Source organism: Pseudophryne corroboree, chromosome 9 (genome assembly GCF_028390025.1).
Source record: "Pseudophryne corroboree isolate aPseCor3 chromosome 9, aPseCor3.hap2, whole genome shotgun sequence".
NCBI lineage: Eukaryota > Metazoa > Chordata > Amphibia > Anura > Myobatrachidae > Pseudophryne > Pseudophryne corroboree.
This window is the reverse complement of record NC_086452.1, coordinates 120,933,738-120,952,699: the sequence shown is the minus strand read 5'-3', so window position 1 is coordinate 120,952,699 and position 18,962 is coordinate 120,933,738. Positions and strand designations below refer to the sequence as shown.

At 45.8% G+C, this 18,962-nt stretch overlaps 1 protein-coding gene across 1 annotated transcript in view; it reads left to right on the top strand.

The window, feature by feature from the left end:
• The window catches only part of TDRD5 (tudor domain containing 5), a 602,913-nt gene extending 585,387 nt beyond the window's left edge, over positions 1 to 17,526 (top strand). Inside the window, exon 16 of the mRNA XM_063939810.1 lies at positions 16,065 to 17,526. Coding sequence (XP_063795880.1) covers positions 16,065 to 16,315 — 251 coding nt within the window. The 3' untranslated portion in view covers positions 16,316 to 17,526. The remainder of the gene's footprint in view (positions 1 to 16,064) is intronic.
• Positions 17,527 to 18,962: the final 1,436 nt, after the last annotated feature.

Genomic DNA, 18,962 nt, shown 5'->3' with positions numbered 1-18,962 from the left:
CCCCGTCATAACTGCTTGAATCTGTGGGTCGATATCTGTGCCCGAAGACCGAGGGGAGGAAGGAGATGCAGGGGACGACATTTTCTTCTGAACACCTTTAGATTTATTCCCGAAAAAGTATGCTGAAGCCTGTTGAGATTTCTTATTTTTCTGAGCCATAGTTCCAGTGAAGAGAAGAGCGAGATCAATGGAAGACAGGCGAGTTGGAGGGGTAAGGGAGGGAAATGGGAGTCCCAGCAGGTGACACAGGATGGAGTATCAGTAGGACAGGTCAGCCATGTGAAGAATTTCAAGTACGCCTCATAGCCTCTTCAGTGCATCGGATGAGCAACAAAAAGCGCAGTTGAAGTCCCCTAGGACTTCCAGATATGTGGACAGATGGGGGTTACCGATCACGGTCCAGCCAGTGACCAGGCACCTCTCCTGGAAGGGCAGCAGCGGCTCCCGGCGCCGATAGGCAAGATGGCTTTGTATTCTTCCTTCTTTTTTTTTTCTTTTTAGTTATTAGTGTGTTGGTCATAAAGTGCTGCTAAGTTAGGGCATGCAGAGGCAGAGTGGCTTATTAGGCTAATGCCACAATTAAAAGTGCTGTGGGAGCTGCAGGTAAAAGAGGAGCCAGATTAGTAGTTGCACAAACAGTAAGTGCAGCACTCCAACCCAGCAGCTGCTCCAGGGCTTGAAAGTGAGCAGCAGGGCTGAGGGAGATCAGCAGCAGCCCAGTACGTCAGTGGTGGCAGCGGGTCCCCTCCCTCCCAGTGTCCGTTAGCAGAGCCAGAGAGCCACGCCCGCCCGGCAGAAGAGGCAGGGGAATCGCTAGTGGCAGGCGGCTCCGGAGCACCTAAGCTCCAATCGCGTGGGCGTCTAGCTCAGCCCATCTCTCCAGGTATGGTGCAGGAGGGAGGGAGTCAGGCAGCAGGACACGGCGCCGCTCCGGGCGAGGTGCTGCGCGACCTTACAGGCGGTACCGCTAGAACAAATGCGGGGAAGGGCGTCTCCACCTGAGGCCGTGGATGCATCCAGGATACAAACACAGCTCAGGCTTGCAGGAGAGGTCGTCGCTGGTTCCCGTGGGTGCCACCAGGGTGTTGCAGGAGAAAGTGTTCCACAACAGGGCTATTTAATGCTGAGTAAGCCCTTTAAAAAAGGAATAAAGCAGGAGCTTCTTTGTTGGACGTCCGCTCTGGCAGCCAGCTAAGCCACGCCACCAGGCATAATGTTTTTTATTGCAATTTTTCCCCATCTCAATTTAAACTCCAGCTACAGTATATGTAGGAATAATATGGTAGCAAGTGAGTGTGGTGAGTGAAAGACAGACAGACTGCATTGGATCGAGAAGGTAATGAGAAGAAATAAATGAAGTCAAACAGTTTAAAACTAGCCATTCGAAAATGAACTACTAAGAATTGCTTTAAAGTCTACGCAAAGGAGAAACCATGGCTGAATGCTGAGGTGCGTTCTCTAATGAAGGCAAGCGATAGGGCTTTTAAAATGACGGATAGAGTCGCATACACAGTAGCCAGGGCAGACTTGAGGAGAGGGATAAAAAAGGCAAAAATTTAGTTTTCTATAAGAATGGAGGATAAGTTCAAACAGTGCAATGATTCCAAGAGTATGTGGCAGAGTCTGCAAGATATTACTGATTATGAACCTAAAAAGGAGGAGCAGCTAATAGTACTGTGGTGGAAGATCTTAATGTTTTTTATTCTAGATATGATAGGAATAATATGACTATTAACAAAGACGTTGAGACTAGATCTAGTGAGGTCCCTGTAGTATTAGATGAACAAGAGGTTTTGAAGTGCCTGTGAGGTGTCAGCATAGGGAAGGCTGCTGGTCCAGATGGGATTCAAGGTAAAGTTCTCCGTTATTGTTGTAATCAACTAGCTGGGATTTTTACGTTATTGTTTAATGTCTCATTACAGATTTGTAAAATTCCTAAATGTTTTAAGGTTACAAAAATTATTCCTGTACCAAAAAGGAGCATGCCTAAATGCTTAGACGATTATCGTCCTATTGCATTAACGTCATTAGTTATGAAGTGCTTTGAACGCCTGATGTCAAGTCATATCAAATCTAATTTTTCTGCCAATTTTGACCCGCTTCAATTTGCATATAGGCAGAACCGGTCTACGGATGATGCAGCTTTGACTGTTTTGTACCAGGCGCAGAATCACTTAGAGAAGAAGGGCGCATATGTTAGAATTTTATTTGTGGATTTTAGATCTGCGTTTAATACAATAATACCGGCATCTTTGGTTCTTAAGATTTTTAATTTAGGCTTAAATGGGTTTATGTGCAATTGGATTTTAATTTTCTCTGGCTGGGTCCACAGGTTATCCACAGGATAACATTGGGATATGCCGGAGCGACAGCGGAAATGGCACCAAACGGTCACGAGCTTTCTGGCCTCCCAGGATGCATCGGGGCTTCTCCATATAATCCCGCCCACTGACTCTGTCAAATCAGTTTTTTGTTTGGTGCGGCAGGAGCCGGACCATGGTCACAGGGCTGCTGTTAAAGCAGCCTGAAGCTTTTATTATTTTATTTTTTATAGTCTTACTATGTTTTTTTTTTCTCTGAGTGACTTTTCTTAAACAGCGTCTTAAACGCATATTAGAAAGAGTCGCTCCAACAACTCTCCACCGGGTCGCAACAACGCTTACCTTCGCGGTATAGTGCTGTCTCGACGGGAGTCTGTGTCGGATGATTCTAGCAGGTCCAGCAGATGTAACCAGGCTGTGGCCGGAGCATGGGGAGAAGGTAAGACATCAGTGCCTCTTACTAGGGGTTCTGGACACAGCTACACTGTATTAGAGGAGACTATAAACAGTGCGTTGATGCGCCGACCACTCTTAGGTGCGACTGCGCTATGCTTTAGGGATCATAGGCGCCAGGACTAGGTTGAGGCCGCGATCCTTAGAGTTTAAGTCAACAGGGGGAGTTAGATGCTCTCCTGGTCGCCCCTCCCCCAAGTTCATGACCAGTTTCCGCGCGTCTCCCGTCCATGAACTAAATGTCCTCACTTCTGTCTCAGACGCTACCACGAGGGTACTCGGTCGCAGCTTAGACGCTGCGGTTGTGTACACTAGAGTTGCCGCCTAGACCGAGTCGCAGGCCGTAGCGTCAGCATACACGTAGAATTCACTGAACGTCTGTGTCCGTTAGTGAGCGTCCGTGTCTCTCATCAGTTATCGGAGCGGCAGTGTACACCAGTAGCGTCTGAATCCACTCAGCGTCTTGCGAGCGTATTGATGGATATGGAAGTGTGGTGAGTCTCCCTGTATCCCACTCTACGGAGAAATGAGTTATACAGTACTAAAAATTCTCTCTACTTGTTAGTATGAATTGTTAATTTTGGGTACATATTGCATATGAGGCCTGTATATTACTGTTGTTTTCGCTAAGGTCCTAGAGGATGCTGGGGACTCCGTAAGGACCAAGGGGATAGACGGGCTCCGCAGGAGACATGGGCACTTTAAGAAAGACTTTGAATCTGGGTGTGCACTGGCTCCTCCCTCTATGCCCCTCCTCCAGACCTCAGTTTGATACTGTGCCCAGTGGAGACTGGGTGCTTTCAGGGAGCTCTCCTGAGTTTCCTGTCAGAAAGTATTTTAGTTAGGTTTTTTATTTTCAGGGAGCCTGCTGGCAACAGACTCCCTGCATCGAGGGACTGAGGAGAGAGAAACAGACCTACTTCTCTGAGTTTCAAGGCTCTGTTTCCTAGGCTACTGGACACCAAAAGCTCCAGAGGGATTGGTACGCAGGTCTCATCCTCGCCGTCCGTCCCAGAGCCGCGCCGCCGTCCTCCTCGCAGAGCCAGAAGATAGAAGCCGGGTGAGTATGAGAAGAAAAGAAGACTTCATAGGCGGCAGAAGACATCTTGATCTTCATAGAGGTAACGCACAGCAGTGAAGCTGTGCGCCATTGCTCCCATTCACCTCACACACATCTGTCACTGTAAGGGTGCAGGGCGCAGGGGGGGCACCCTGGGCAGCAATATTAAAACCTCTCCTGTGGCAAAAGTACATATATACATGTACAGCTGGGCACTGTACATGTATATAAAGAGCCCCCGCCATGTTTTTAAGAATTTTGAGCGGGACAGAAGCCCGCCACCGAGGGGGCGGGGCTTCTCCCTCAGCACTCACCAGCGCCATTTTCTCCACAGCACAGCGCTGAGAGGAAGCTCCCCGGACTCTCCCCTGCTTACTCACGGTGACAGAGGGTTTTCAAGAGGGGGTTACATAATTGGCGCATATACATACATAAAGGCGCTACTGGGTAAACATTCTGTGTTTTTCCTGGGTCATATAGCGCTGGGGTGTGTGCTGGCATACTCTCTCTCTCTGTCTCTCCAAATGGCCTGGTGGGGAACCTGTCTTCAGAAAAGAGCTTCCCTGTGTGAGTGTGGTGTGTCGGTACGCGTGTGTTGACATGTCTGAAGTTGAAGGCTCACCTAAGGAGGAAGGGGAGTGTATGAATGTAAGGTCTCCGTCGGCAGCGCCGACACTTGACTGGCTGGATATGTGGAATGTCTTAAGTGCTAATGTAAATTTATTGCACAAAAGATTAGACAAAGCTGAGGCTAGGGAACAGTCAGGGAGTCAAACTATGTCTGTCCCAATGTCGCCGGGACCTTCGGGGTTTCAGAAGCGCACACTATCCCAAATAGTTGACACAGATACCGACACGGATTCAGATTCCAGTGTCGACTACGATGATGCAAAATTACAGCCAAAAGTGGCTAAATGTATTCGATATATGATTATTGCAATAAAAGATGTTTTGCATATCACAGAGGAACCCCCTGTCTCTGACACGAGGGTACACATGTATAAAGGAAAGCAGCCTGAGGTCATCTTTCCATCCTCACATGAGCTGAACGAATTATGCGAAAAAGCTTGGGAAACTCCAGACAAAAAACTGCAGATTCCCAAAAGGATTCTTATGGCGTATCCTTTCCCGCCAAAGGACAGAATACGGTGGGAATCCTCCCCTAGGGTAGACAAAGCATTGACACGCTTATCAAAAAAGATAGCGCTGCCATCCCAAGATACGGCTACCCTCAAGGATCCTGCTGACTGCAAGCAAGAGGTTACCTTGAAGTCCATTTACACACATTCTGGTACGATACTCAGACCGACAATTGCGTCGGCCTGGGTTTGTAGTGCTGTAGCAGCATGGACAGATTCCTTATCAGCGGAAATTGAGACCCTAGATAAGGATACCATTTTAATGACCCTCGGGCATATAAAAGAGGCTGTCTTATATATGAGGGATGCTTAAAGAGACATTAGTTTACTGGGTTCCAGAATAAACGCTATGTCTATTTCTGCTAGGCGAGTCTTATGGACCCGACAGTGGACAGATGATGCCGACCCAAAGAGGCATATGGAGTTTTTACCTTACAAGGGTGAGGAATTATTTGGAGAAGGCCTCTCGGACCTAGTCTCCACAGCTACGGCAGGTAAATCGAGTTTTTTGCCTTATGTTCCCTCACAACCTAAGAAAGTGCCTCATTATCAAATGCAGTCCTTTAGTTCAAATAAAAGCAAAAGAGTACGTGGATCGTCCTTTCTTGCCAGAGGTAAGGGCAGAGGGAAAAAGCTGCACAACACAGCTAGTTCCCAAGAACAGTAGTCCTCCCTGGCCTCTGCAAAATCCACCGCATGACGCTGGGGCTCCCCTGAGGGAGTCCGCTCCAGTGGGGGCACGTCTTCGACTTTTCAGCCACATCTGGGTTCACTCACAGGTGGATCCCTGGGCAATAGAAATTGTTTCTCAGGGATACAAGCTGGAATTCGAAGAGGTGCCCCCTCGCCGGTTTTTCAAATCGGCGCTACCGACTTCTCCCTTAGAAAGGGAGATAGTGTTACATGCGATTCACAAATTGTGTCTTCAACAAGTGGTGGTCGAGGTTCCGCTGCTTCAAAGAGGGAAGGGATACTACTCAACTCTGTTTGTGGTCCCGAAACCGGACGGTTCGGTCAGACCCATTTTGAATTTAAAATCCCTGAACCTTTACTTAAAACGGTTCAAGTTAAAAATGGAATTGCTCAGAGCGGTCATCGCCAGCCTGGAAGGGGGAGATTTTATGGTATCTCTGGACATAAAGGATGCATACCTGCATGTTCCCATATATCCTCCTCATCAGGCGTACCTGAGATTTACGGTACAGGATTGTCATTACCAATTTCAGACGTTGCCATTTGGGCTTTCCACGGCCCCGAGGATTTTCACCAAGGTAATGGCGGAAATGATGGTGCTCCTGCGCAAGCAGGGTGTCACAATTATCCCATACTTGGTCGATCTCCTCATAAAAGCGAGATCACGGGAGAAGTTGCTGAACAGCGTATCACTTTCACTGAAGGTGTTACAGCAACACGGCTGGATTCTCAATATTCCAAAGTCGCAGCTGAATCCTAAAAGACAGTACGTGGGCATGATTCTGGACACAGACCAGAAAAGGGTTTTTCTTCCAACAGAAAAAGCTCAAGAACTCATGACTCTGGTCAGGAACTTATTGAAGCCAAAACAGGTGTCAGTGCATCACTGCACTCGAGTCCTGGGAAAGATGGTGGCATCATACGAAGCCATTCCCTTCGGCAGTTTCTATGCAAGGACTTTCCAACGGGACCTACTGGACAAGTGGTCCGGGTCACATCTACAAATTCATCAGCGGATCACCCTGTCCCCCAGAGCCAGGATATCTCTCCTGTGGTGGCTGCAGAGTGCTCACCTCCTAGAGGGCCGCAGGTTCGGCATTCAGGACTGGATCCTGGTGACCACGGACGCGAGCCTCCGAGGTTGGGGAGCAGTCACACAGGGAAGAAATTTCCAAGGTCTTTGGTCAAGTCTAGAGACTTGTCTCCACATCAACATCCTGGAACTGAGGGCCATATACAACGCCCTACGTCAAGTGGAGGCATTACTTCGCGACCAACCAGTTCTGATCCAGTCAGACAACGTCACCGCAGTAGCACATGTAAACCGCCAAGGCGGCACAAGGAGCAGAGTGGCAATGGCGGAAGCCACCAGAATTCTTCGCTGGGTGGAGAATCATGTAAGCGCACTGTCAGCAGTGTTCATTCCGGGAGTGGACAAGTGGGAAGCAGACTTCCTCAGCAGACACGACCTACATCCGGGAGAGTGGGGACTTTATCAGGAAGTCTTCGCGCAGATTGCAAGTCAATGGGGACTGCCCCAAAAAGACATGATGGCGTCCCGTCTCAACAAAAAGCTACAAAGATATTGCGCCAGGTCAAGAGACCCTCAGGCGGTAGCTGTGAACGCCCTAGTGACACCGTGGGTGTTCCGGTCGGTCTATGTATTTCCTTCTCTTCCTCTCATACCCAAGGTGTTGAGAATAATAAGAAAAAGAGGAGTGAGAACAATCCTCATCGTTCCAGATTGGCCACAAAGGACCTGGTATCCGGATCTGCAGGAGATGCTCACAGAAGATCCGTGGCCTCTTCCTCTAAGACAGGACCTTTTGCAACAGGGGCCCTGTCTGTTCCAAGACTTACCGCGGCTGCGTTTGACGGCATGGCGGTTGAACGCCGGATCCTAGCGGAAAAAGGTATTCCGGATGAGGTCATTCCTACACTAATAAAGGCTAGGAAGGACGTGACATCAAAACATTATCACCGAATATGGCGAAAATATGTTTCTTGGTGTGAGGCCAGGAATGCTCCTACGGAAGAATTCCATCTGGGCCGTTTTCTTCACTTCCTACAAACTGGAGTGAAGTTGGGCCTAAAATTAGGATCTATTAAGGTTCAGATTTCGGCCTTATCCATTCTCTTTCAAAAGGAATTGTCCTCTCTCCCAGAAGTACAGACGTTTGTGAAGGGTTTACTGCATATTCAGCCTCCTTTTGTACCTCCGGTGGCGCCTTGGGACCTTAACGTGGTGTTAAGTTTCCTTAAGTCACATTGGTTTGAACCACTTAAAACGGTGGAGTTGAAATATCTCACTTGGAAGGTAGTCATGTTGTTAGCCTTGGCTTCGGTTAGGCGAGTTTCGGAATTAGCGGCTTTATCACATAAAAGCCCCTATCTGGTTTTCCATATGGATAGGGCGGAATTGCGGACTCGTCCTCAATTCCTACCTAAAGTGGTCTCATCTTTTCATATGAACCAACCTATTGTCGTGCCTGTGGCGACGCGTGACTTGGAGGATTCCGAGTCCCTTGATGTGGTCAGGGCTTTGAAAATTTACGTGGCCAGAACGGCTAGAGTCAGGAAGAAAGAAGCACTGTTTGTCCTGTATGCAGCCAACAAGGTTGGCGCTCCCGCTTCAAAGCAGACTATTGCTCGCTGGATCTGTAACACGATTCAGCAGGCGCATTCTACGGCAGGATTGCCGTTACCAAAATCGGTTAAGGCCCATTCCACTAGGAAGGTGGGCTCTTCTTGGGCAGCTGCCCGAGGGGTCTCGGCACTACAGCTGTGCCAAGCTGCTACTTGGTCGGGGTCAAACACCTTTGCAAAGTTCTATAAGTTTGATACCCTGGCTGAGGAGGACCTCCTGTTTGCTCAATCGGTGCTGCAGAGTCATCCGCACTCTCCCGCCCGTTTGGGAGCTTTGGTATAATCCCCATGGTCCTTACGGAGTCCCCAGCATCCTCTAGGACATTAGAGAACATAAGATTTTAAACCTACCGGTAAATATTTTTCTACTAGTCCGTAGAGGATGCTGGGCGCCCGTCCCAAGTGCGGACTACTTCTGCAAGACTTGTATATAGTTATTGCTTACATAAGGGTTATGTTATAGTTTCATCGGTTTTGGACCAATGCTCTGTTGTTTTTTCATACTGTTAACTAGATAGTATATCACAAGTTATACGGTGTGATTGGTGTGGCTGGTATGAATCTTGCCCTTGGATTAACTAAAATCCTTTCCTCGTACTCTCCGTCTCCTCTGGGCACAGTTTCTCTAACTAAGGTCTGGAGGAGGGGCATAGAGGGAGGAGCCAGTGCACACCCAGATCCAAAGTCTTAAAGTGCCCATGTCTCCTGCGGAGCCCGTCTATCCCTTTGGTCCTTACGGAGTCCCCAGCATCCTCTACGGACTACGAGAAAAAGATTTACCGGTAGGGTTAAAATCTTATTTTCTGCATGATATGTTTGAAAAAACTGGTTAAAAACAGAAATACAATTGTACCCACTTACTTGTAAGTTATTATGATGGTGATTGTATTCTCATATGACAATGTCTAATATTTTAACATGTGACTGACTGCTAGTATGTGTGCTGACTTTTATATGTTGTCAGTCCTGTTCTGAACCTCAATTCAGGTGCACGGTTGTGGTCAGATTGATCTCACTTCTATATATGTATATATAGGTGATTTTCAGTCACAAATTGTGTAGTCAAAAACAGAATATTACCATGTCTGTGAGCAGCAAAAGTGACAAGGAGAATTTAACATGTTTATCTTGTAAAACAGGGTTAATGGAAATAGGTCAGTTGGTCACTTATGAGGGGTTATGTGCAAACTGTTTTGCTTTTCAGCAGAGTAAAAAAACAGGAATTGGTTCAACAACCAGCAGAACCACCATGGAGTATGTTCGCACAGACTTTGTCCTTAATAGCGGACAGATTAACTCCTGCAGTTCCACCCCAGGGGATAGGTTACACTATTAACCCATACATGCAGCTCCCTTCCTATGGTTTGGTTCCAGTAACTTCTACAAGTAACCAGGCTATTAACCAGGGTACAGGTAAGACTAAGACAGATACGTCTATGTTGCAGACTACACAAGATGATACAACAGATGATGATACAGTTTATTCAAATACTCCGTATGATGATCAGTCGCAGAGTTTCAGCTCAGAGGATGTAGCTGAACTTATTGATGCTATGAAGGCTATTCTCTCTTTGGAGGAATCAGCCAAAACAGTGTCAAAATCTAAACCACCTGTGTTTAAACGAACAAAAACAGTTAAGACTGAATTCCCAGCGTAAGAGGATCTGACGGAAATGATGGAAGAATCTTGGCCGACGCCCAGTAAGAAATATAAGATTCCGAAAAAATGGGATTCTTATCCATTTCCAGCTGCGGATTGTTCAAAAAGAGAAGTTCCTCCTAAAGTAGATGCACATGTACTGCGACTTGTGCATAAATCTGCTTTGCCATTGTCTTCTACCTCATTAAATGATGTCACAGACAGAAGGGTAGATAGCTTCTTGAAAAATATATTTTCTCTCTCAGGAGCAGTGGTAAGGCCTGCTATGGCTTCAGCCTGGATGGCAAAGGCAATGGGAGAATGAATAGAGGAACTAGAGAATGGCCTCTCCCCTCCTAATAGGGAGCAGGAGTATCATTTAGGACGTTTAAGACAAGCTGCCCAATATTTGGAAGAAGCCGCAATTGATATGGGTACGATTGCTTCTAAAGCATCAACCTTGACAGTAGCTGCTCGTAGAGCAGTTTGGCTACGCACTTGGAAAGCAGATGCAGATTCCAAGAAAGAGTTGGAAGCATTGCCTTTCATTGGTAATTTATTGTTTGGGAAACAATTGTCAGATATTCTAGAATCGGAAGCTGAATCCAAAAAAGTCAGATTTCCGGCTAGTTATAACCCTAAGACTAAGGGTTAAAAGTTTCGGCCATTTCGATGGCAAAGCAAAGGCTAAAGAGGAGTCTAAGCAATCCCAGTTCAATAGATCAGCCAGGGGTAGGAAGCAATGGGCTAGTAGAAAGCTAGCTTCCAAGCCTGAACAGAAACCATCAGCCTGAAGAGACGGGCTTCCGCCTGGAGGATTCAACGACAGATGCTTGGGTGCAGAAGGTGGTATCTCTCGGTTATGGGTTCCCATTCAGGAGGCAGCCTCCTCAAAGGTTTTTTTGCACCAGCCCGTCTCGTATAGATTCAAGGGCCAATGCCCTGCAAGAGGCAGTTCAGAAATTGCTTCAGTCGGGTGTGATTATCCCGGTGCCCCCATCACAACGGGGACAGGGTTTTTACTCCAATCTATTTTTGATTCAGAAGCCAAATGGGTCATTCCGACCAATTCTCAATCTCAAAATGTTAAACAAATAAATACATTTGGATTCAAAGGTTCCACATGGAGACGTTACGCTCCATAGTGTTGGCTATGGAACCGGGAGATTACATGGTATATCTGGATATACAGGATGCTTACCTACATGTGCCTATAGCAAGGTCTCTTCAATGTTACCTCAGGTTTGCCATCCTCCAGCAACATTTTCAGTTCCAAGCCTTGCCCTTCGGGCTAGCAACAGCACCCAGGGTGTTTACCAAAATTACGGTGGTTATGACAGCTTATCTCCGCAAGCAGGGGATAAGCATATTTCCATACCTCGACGACCTTTTAATCCTAGCACATTCGCAGGAATTACTTTTGAGCCATCTTCAACAGACTGTAGTTTGTCTACAAAGACACGGGTGGCTCATAAATTGGGAAAAGTCGTCTCTGAATCCGTCACAGCGGATGGTTCATTTGGGGGCCATATTGGATTCAGGTCTACAGAGAATTTTCTTACCAGAGAAAAAGATAGCAACGGTGCAGGTCATGACTCAGGAGGCGTTGCACACTCAGACAATGTCAGTCCATGCAGCAATGCGACTGTTGGGTCTGATGGTGTCAACCTTCAACATGATGGAATATGCACAATTCCACTCCAGACCTCTACAGCACCTTATTCTGACCAAATGGAACGGAAATCATCAGACAATAAAAAGACAGATGATAAAGTTTCCGGTAAACGTAATAAGGTCTCTAGCTTGGCTACAGAGGGACCATTTAAACAAGGGGAGACCCTTTTGGATAAAAGAATGGCAAGTCCTGACAACAGATGCCAGTCTGCAAGGCTGGGGTGCGGTACTCGGAAGCCTGTGGTTCCAGGGAAAATGGACTGCAAGGGAAAGTCGCCTGCCAATAAATCTGTTGGAAATAAGAGCCATTTATATGGCTCTAGTTCAGACAAAGGACAGTCTGCAAGGAAGACCGGTCCAGATTCGCTCGGACAATGCAACAGCAGTAGCGTACCTCAATCATCAAGGCGTAACTCACAGCAAAAGATTGATGGGGGAAGTAACTCCCATACTAAGGTGGGCAGAGCTCCATCTTCCAGTATTGTCAGCAGTGTTTGTTCCAGGTGTACTGAACTGGGAAGCGGATTTTCTCAGTCGACACACCATTCAGGAAACCGAATGGGCATTACACCCAGAAGTGTTTAAGACTATAGTGAACAGATGGGGTCTACCAGAGATAGACCTCATGGCGTCTTGTTTAAACAACAAAGTTCCGAGGTACGGATCAAGAACAAAGGATCCCGGAGCGGTCCTTGTAGACGCACTGTCAGTAAAATGGAAATTTCATCTGGCATATCTGTTCCCTCCAATCTCTCGTTTACCCAGAGTAGTGAGGAAAATGAATCAAGAAAAGGGAGCCATAATTCTAATAGCTCCAGCTTGGCCAAGAAGGTATTGGTACACAGATCTACTAAGGATGTCCGTGGAAGCACCGATACTGCTCCCTCAACGTCCAGATCTGCTAATGCAGGGTCCTTGTTGTCACAGCCATCTGGATCGTCTGTCTTTGACGGCGTGGCTGTTGAAACCTCTATCCTAGAAGCTAGAGGATTTTCAAAACAAGTAATTCAAACTATGCTTAGAGCAAGAAAGCCTTCAGCTCGTATTTATCATCGAATATGGCAAGCTTATATTCATTGGTGTAGTGACAAAAGTTTGAATCCAAGATCTTTTAAAGTATCCAGGATTCTGGATTTTCTTCAAGCAGGATTGGATAAGGGATTGAAGGTAGCTTCCTTGAGAGTTCAAGTATCAGCATTAACTGTATGGTTTCAGAGAAAGATTGCTGACTTACAGGATGTGCGTACTTTTTCAGGGAGTTGTACATATTCAACCTCCATTTGTTCCTCCTGCAGCTCCCTGGGATTTGAATCTGGTTCTTAAAATCCTTCAGGGACCTCCGTTTGAACCACTTAAGAGAGCAGATCTTAAATGGTTAACGGCTAAAGTACTCTTTCTACTGGCAATGGCGTCAGCTAGAAGAGTGTCAGTTTTAGGAGCACTGTCGTGTAAGTCTCCTTTCCTACATTTTTTTCCAGATAAAGCAGTTCTCAGAACTAGATCTGGGTATCTTCCGAAGGTGGTTTCAAAGTTTCACCTTAACAAAGAGATTGTAGTCCCAGCTTTTCAGGTATCGGGACTTTCTGCGGGAGAAGCGTCGCTGGACGTGGTCCGAGCATTAAGAATCTACATAGATCGTACTAGTGCCATCAGAAAAACAGACTCTCTCTTCATCCTCTACGGATTTCATAGAAGAGGATGGCCTGCTAGTAAACAGACGCTGGCAAGATGGCTCCGAATGGTAATTTCAGAAGCTTATTATCGTGCTGATCTCCCTACTCCAGCTAATGTCTCTGCTCACTCTACACGTAAGGTAGGTCCTTCATGGGGAGCACAACATGTTGCTTCAGCAGAACAGATTTGTAAGGCAGCCACATGGTCTTCCATTAACACATTCATTAGACATTATGCCTTGGATACTTTTGCCTCTCATGACGCAGAATTCGGGCGAAAGGTTCTCCTGTCTAATCAGGAGCGTCCCCACCACTTAAACCGGCTTTGGGAATCCCAATGTTATCCTGTGGACCCAGCCAGAGAAATATACGTTATGGTAAGAACTTACCGTTGATAACGTGAATTCTCTTATGTCCACAGGGATCCCACCATGACGCACCTGATTTGCATGGAAGGGTGTGCATGTGTGTTCTTATCGCCTGAATAGGTTTCTACCTGATGCTCCTGTCTAATTGCTGTGGAAAGAACTGATTTGACTGAGTCAATGGGCGGGATTATATGGAGAAGCCCCTATGCATCCTAGGAGGCCAGAAAGCTTGTGACCGTTTGTTACCATTTCTGCTGTCGCTCCGGCATATCCCAATGTTATCCTGTGGACATAAGAGAAATCACGTTATCAACGGTAAGTTCTTACCATAACGTATATTTTTTGACTGATAGGCCTCAAGTAGTGAAATTAGGTAAATCTGTGTCTGGTGAAGTTCGAGTAGGAACTGGTGTTCCACAGGGGTGCGTCCTGAGCCCATTATTATATTCGCTATTTACGTATGACTGTTTTTCAGTTTCTAATTCTGTTAAAGTGGTGAAATTCGCAGATGACACAGCTGTTGTCTGTCTGATAAGCAATAATGATGAGGCTGCCTACAGATGTGAAGTTTTACGTTTATTAGAATGGAGTAAAGAAAATTGCTTGATTTTTAAATACATCAAAAACAAAGGAAATGGTAATTGATTTTAGACGGGGTAGTAGTAGACCGTTACTTCCCGTATTTCTAGATGATAGGCCAATAGAGGAGGTGGCCTCATTTAAATTCTTGGGCATGTATATTGCAAATGACTTAACTTGGTCTTTAAATTGTACTTCTTTGATTAAGAAGGCACAGCAGCGCCTTTTCTTTCTAAGGAGACTTAGGGCTGTCTGTCTGAGTGCGAACACGTTAGTCAGGTTTTATCGAAGCAATGTGGAGAGTATTCTGACGTACAGGGTCACAGTGTAGTTTGGGAACTGCACTGTAGCCGAGCAGATTGCCCTAGAACGTGTGGTTAGAACTGCTAGTAGGATTATTGGAGTGTCCTTACCCTGCATGAATGATATTTATGTAAATAAAGTATTAAGAAAATCCATGCATATTATCTGATCCTAGTCATCCAAATTATTTGGTTTTTGAACGATTGCCATCCCTAAAACGTTTTAGGAGTATACGCGTACACACAAAGCGTATTTTAAATAGTTTTTTTCCTAAAGCTGTTTGTTTGTTAAATGAACAAAAGGATTAGGGCCAATTTTTAATATGAAATATGCTTATTGCTTGTTCCATTGTACAGAGTGCTCATACAGAAATTTCAGTGACATTTCTTGACCGTTTTGTTGGTGACTAAGTATATTATTATTATTATTATTAAAGAGAGATGACATGATAGAGAGGCCGAATGAGTTAATAGAGGGTTTCTTGTGAGGAAGATGCCAGTGTGGAAAGAGAAAGGTTGAAGAGGTGTGTGAAGGGACGGCAGTCATTTTGAGAAGTGGGAGAAAAAGTATATAGAGGGAACCTTCTCAAAGAGCCAACTAGTAGAGAATCCACCACTAGGAAAGGGGATCTCTGAATGATTGCTGAAGAGAACGGGCAGTGAGTAGAGGAAGGCTGATTTGGTGGTGAAGTAGTCTGCAGTCATTAACAGTTGAGGGTGGAAGCACAGAGAAGCTAGTTTATGTTGGTGAAGAGTTGAGGGGATGTTTGTTGGTTATGGTGGATATAAGAGATTTTAATTATGATTGTGTTTGGTAAGTAAGACAGTGTAGTTGGAGGAGAGAATTAGCTGAAGTGAGTGTAGTCTACATCCATGCAGCATTTCTTCCATTGGTGAACTTTTTGGTCTTACCAAGATTATAGAATTGGGGTTTAGTTATGCAGAGGTAAAGTAGGTTAGGTTGCTGTGGGCCTCCTCAAGAGCTTTTGGTTAGAGTTGTTCAGAGAGAGATGACAGAATTGGGAGGAGATGGAAGTCAAGATGGGTTCAAGAGAGGTTGCGTTGATCAAGGTTTTTAGGACGATACTGAGTGTGAACAGCTTTGGGTACAGTATATCAAAGAGTAGCTTGCCCAAGTGGGGGAAGAGTTGGAGATGCCACTGAGATTGGTATTGAAGATGATGCTGGAGTAACAACCACAATGTTTGGGTAATAATAATTGTGAGGCATTTGGGATCAGCAATACTGAGAGGAATGTCTGTGGGGATTTTGAAATCCCTGAGAATAATAAAGTTTACCATACAACTGTAGCGCGGGCAATTACAGATACTATGTTGTTGGAAAAGACCCCAAACAATCCTGTAAATTAGGACTAATATACACTATATATTATATGCGGTAGTAACCATGTGAGGCATTTACAGTGTACCTTTTTTATCCATATTTTGGAAGGAACACTTGCTCGGAATGTGGGTTAAAATCTGAATTTTGAAGAAACACTGTTTTTATCTCTGCAGATCGCTGTTCGCCATTACCAGCAGAAGAAAATCCAGCTGTGAAAAATACTTTTGTTCTGTTGGATGAAACCTCAATTCTTCAAACAACACAAGGGGGCAACCCACTTATGGGATTTCAAATGTTCAAAATTGCTAGGAGTTCAACAACAGTTGCTCTAGGCCCTGCAGCTCGGTTGGCCTCCAGCCCTGGCAGCCTGCTCCATTGGGTTCCTGATCCTGGCAAAAGCGTAGTGGGCAACTTAGAGTCATAATAAGGCTTAGCAAGTGTCAAAAAGTGGGTATTGGCTATGTAGGTGGAGTAAGGATATCAGTCGCATCCTTTACATGGGTTTGTTTTCATTAAGCTGGTGAAAATACAGTTTAAAGGTTTTCTCATACGTCTGATTTAAGTTTGTTGCGTATTTGTAAACCCTAAAACGAGCCTAATTGGTTATCTTTAGGAGTATTATTCTACACCATTTTTTCATACGCTAATGCAGCGGTTCATGGTAGTGAAACCACCCAAGGCAGCTATAACTCATGTGGGTCAATTCCGTTAAATGTCTTCTCCTCCCTTTCGATTCTGGGCGAGAAAGTGTGGCTATATCCTTACAGTAGCTCTAGACTCCCCAGTCTGGGTGGCAAAGTGTAGCTATATGCGTAGAAAATTCAGCGAGATCGTGTTATGAGCGTGGCAAGTTCAGCTGTCAGTGGCGGCATTGGCAACTGGCTCTCTTCGCTTGTAATTGAATTGACCCTATGATATATAGTCATTTAGTTCCAGTACATTGTACATAATAAACATGCATATTAGTATGAAAAAAATGTGCAGAATCATATTGCCGTGTGTACAGTAGCTATCTCACACGTACAAAGATGTGTCCTCCCTCATCTTACACGCAATGCGTGTAAGATTAGCCACGAAGAGCTGCGTATAGTCGCTCTCGTGACTATATGCAGCTATTGTAATGCTGTGCGAATGAGTCACGGGTGCAAGAGTACGCATGTTCCCGTTCACGGACACACTTGCCGCAACTGTCTTACCGTGATGCATGCACATCACTGGTAAGATAAGGACCCATCTGTATTTGTAGGTTAGTGGTCATGCCATTTATTTCAATAAGACACATTCCTTGCAGATAGACATGGCATGATGGTAGATTACTTTTTTTTTCTCTCTGATGGTCCATTGATGCAACTGAAGTGGTTGGTTTATATGTAAGCGTGTTAAAGCTCTAATTCAGGGTAGTAGATTTCTTTGAAGATCACAGCTTTTAGAATACAATGCAGTTTATGGCTCTTTCTCACAGATGAGTGGCACTTTTGTTTAAACATTTAAGATGCTTTGTAGATAAGGCAATTTATAATAATTATTGTTGGCAATTTTATTTAGCAATTTAAATATGCTGGTTTTTCTCTGCACAAAAAAAACACTAAAGTATTTGCAGGTGCTTAATCCAAATAAAGGGGTCATTTCAAACAACGGATCAGTCTGATTACTCTTGAATCGTCAATGTGTCTTGTATACAGGTTGTTGGGATATTGATATCCGGCATCGCGTCCGCCAGTAAATCATATTGAACCCTTGTATACATGTAATACGTTTTTTCTAGCAGTTGTGGAGCATTTTTTTCATATCTGGTAACTATTTGAATATGAAATGCATCATCCCTTGGTCTATGACACTGCAGCTTTTCTCTAACGTCCTAGTGGATGCTGGGAACTCCGTAAGGACCATGGGGAATAGCGGGCTCCGAAGGAGGCTGGGCACTCTAGAAAGATTTATGACTACCTGGTGTGCACTGGCTCCTCCCACTATGACCCTCCTCCAAGCCTCAGTTAGATTTCGTGCCCGGCCGAGGTTGGATGCACACTAGGGGCTCTCCTGAGCCCTTAGAAAGAAAGTATAGTTTAGGTTTTTTATTTTCAGTGAGACCTGCTGGCAACAGGCTCACTGCAGCGAGGGACTAAGGGGAGAAGAAGCGAACTCGCCTGCTTGCAGCCGGATTGGGCTTCTTAGGCTACTGGACACCATTAGCTCCAGAGGGATCGACCGCAGGCCCAGTCCTTGGTGTTCGGTCCCGGAGCCGCGCCGCCGTCCCCCTTACAGAGCCAGAAGCAAGAAGAGGTCCGGAAAAACGGCGGCAGAAGACATCAGTCCTCACCAAGGTAGCTCACAGCATTGCAGCTGTGCGCCATTGCTCCTCATACACACTTCATACTCCGGTCACTGAGGGTGCAGGGCGCTGGGGGGGGGCGCCCTGAGAAGCAATAATAACACCTTGGCTGGCAAAAACTCCACAATATATAGTTCCAGAGGCTATATATGTGGAAAATACCCCTGCCAGAATATGGAAAAAAGCGGGAGAATAGTCCGCGGAAAAGGGGCGGAGCTATCTCCTGCAGCACACTGGCGCCATTTCTCCTTCACAGATCCGCTGGAAGGAAGCTCCCTGGCTCTCCCCTGCAGTCTACACTACAGAACAGGGTAAAAACAGAAAGGGGGGGCACTAAATTTAGGCGCAATATATATATAGTATAAAAAGCAGCTATAGGGGACATAACTCAGTTAGTCCCGGCATTATATAGCGCTCTGGTGTGTGCTGGCATACTCTCACTCTGTCCCCCCAAAGGGCTTTTGTGGGTCCTGTCCTCAGTCGGAGCATTCCTTGTGTGTGTGTCGGTACGGCTGTGTCGACATGTTTGATGAGGATAATGATGTGGAGGCGGAGCAGATGCCTTTAGAAGGGATGTCACCCCCTGCGGGGCAGACACCTGAGTGGATGGGCTTATGGAAAGTAATGAGTGCACGTATAGACTCCTTATATAAGAAAATCGACGACATGCCAAATGTGGGACAGCCGACTTCTCAGCTCGTGCCTGCCCAGGCGTCGCATGGGTCGTCAGGGGCTCTAAAAC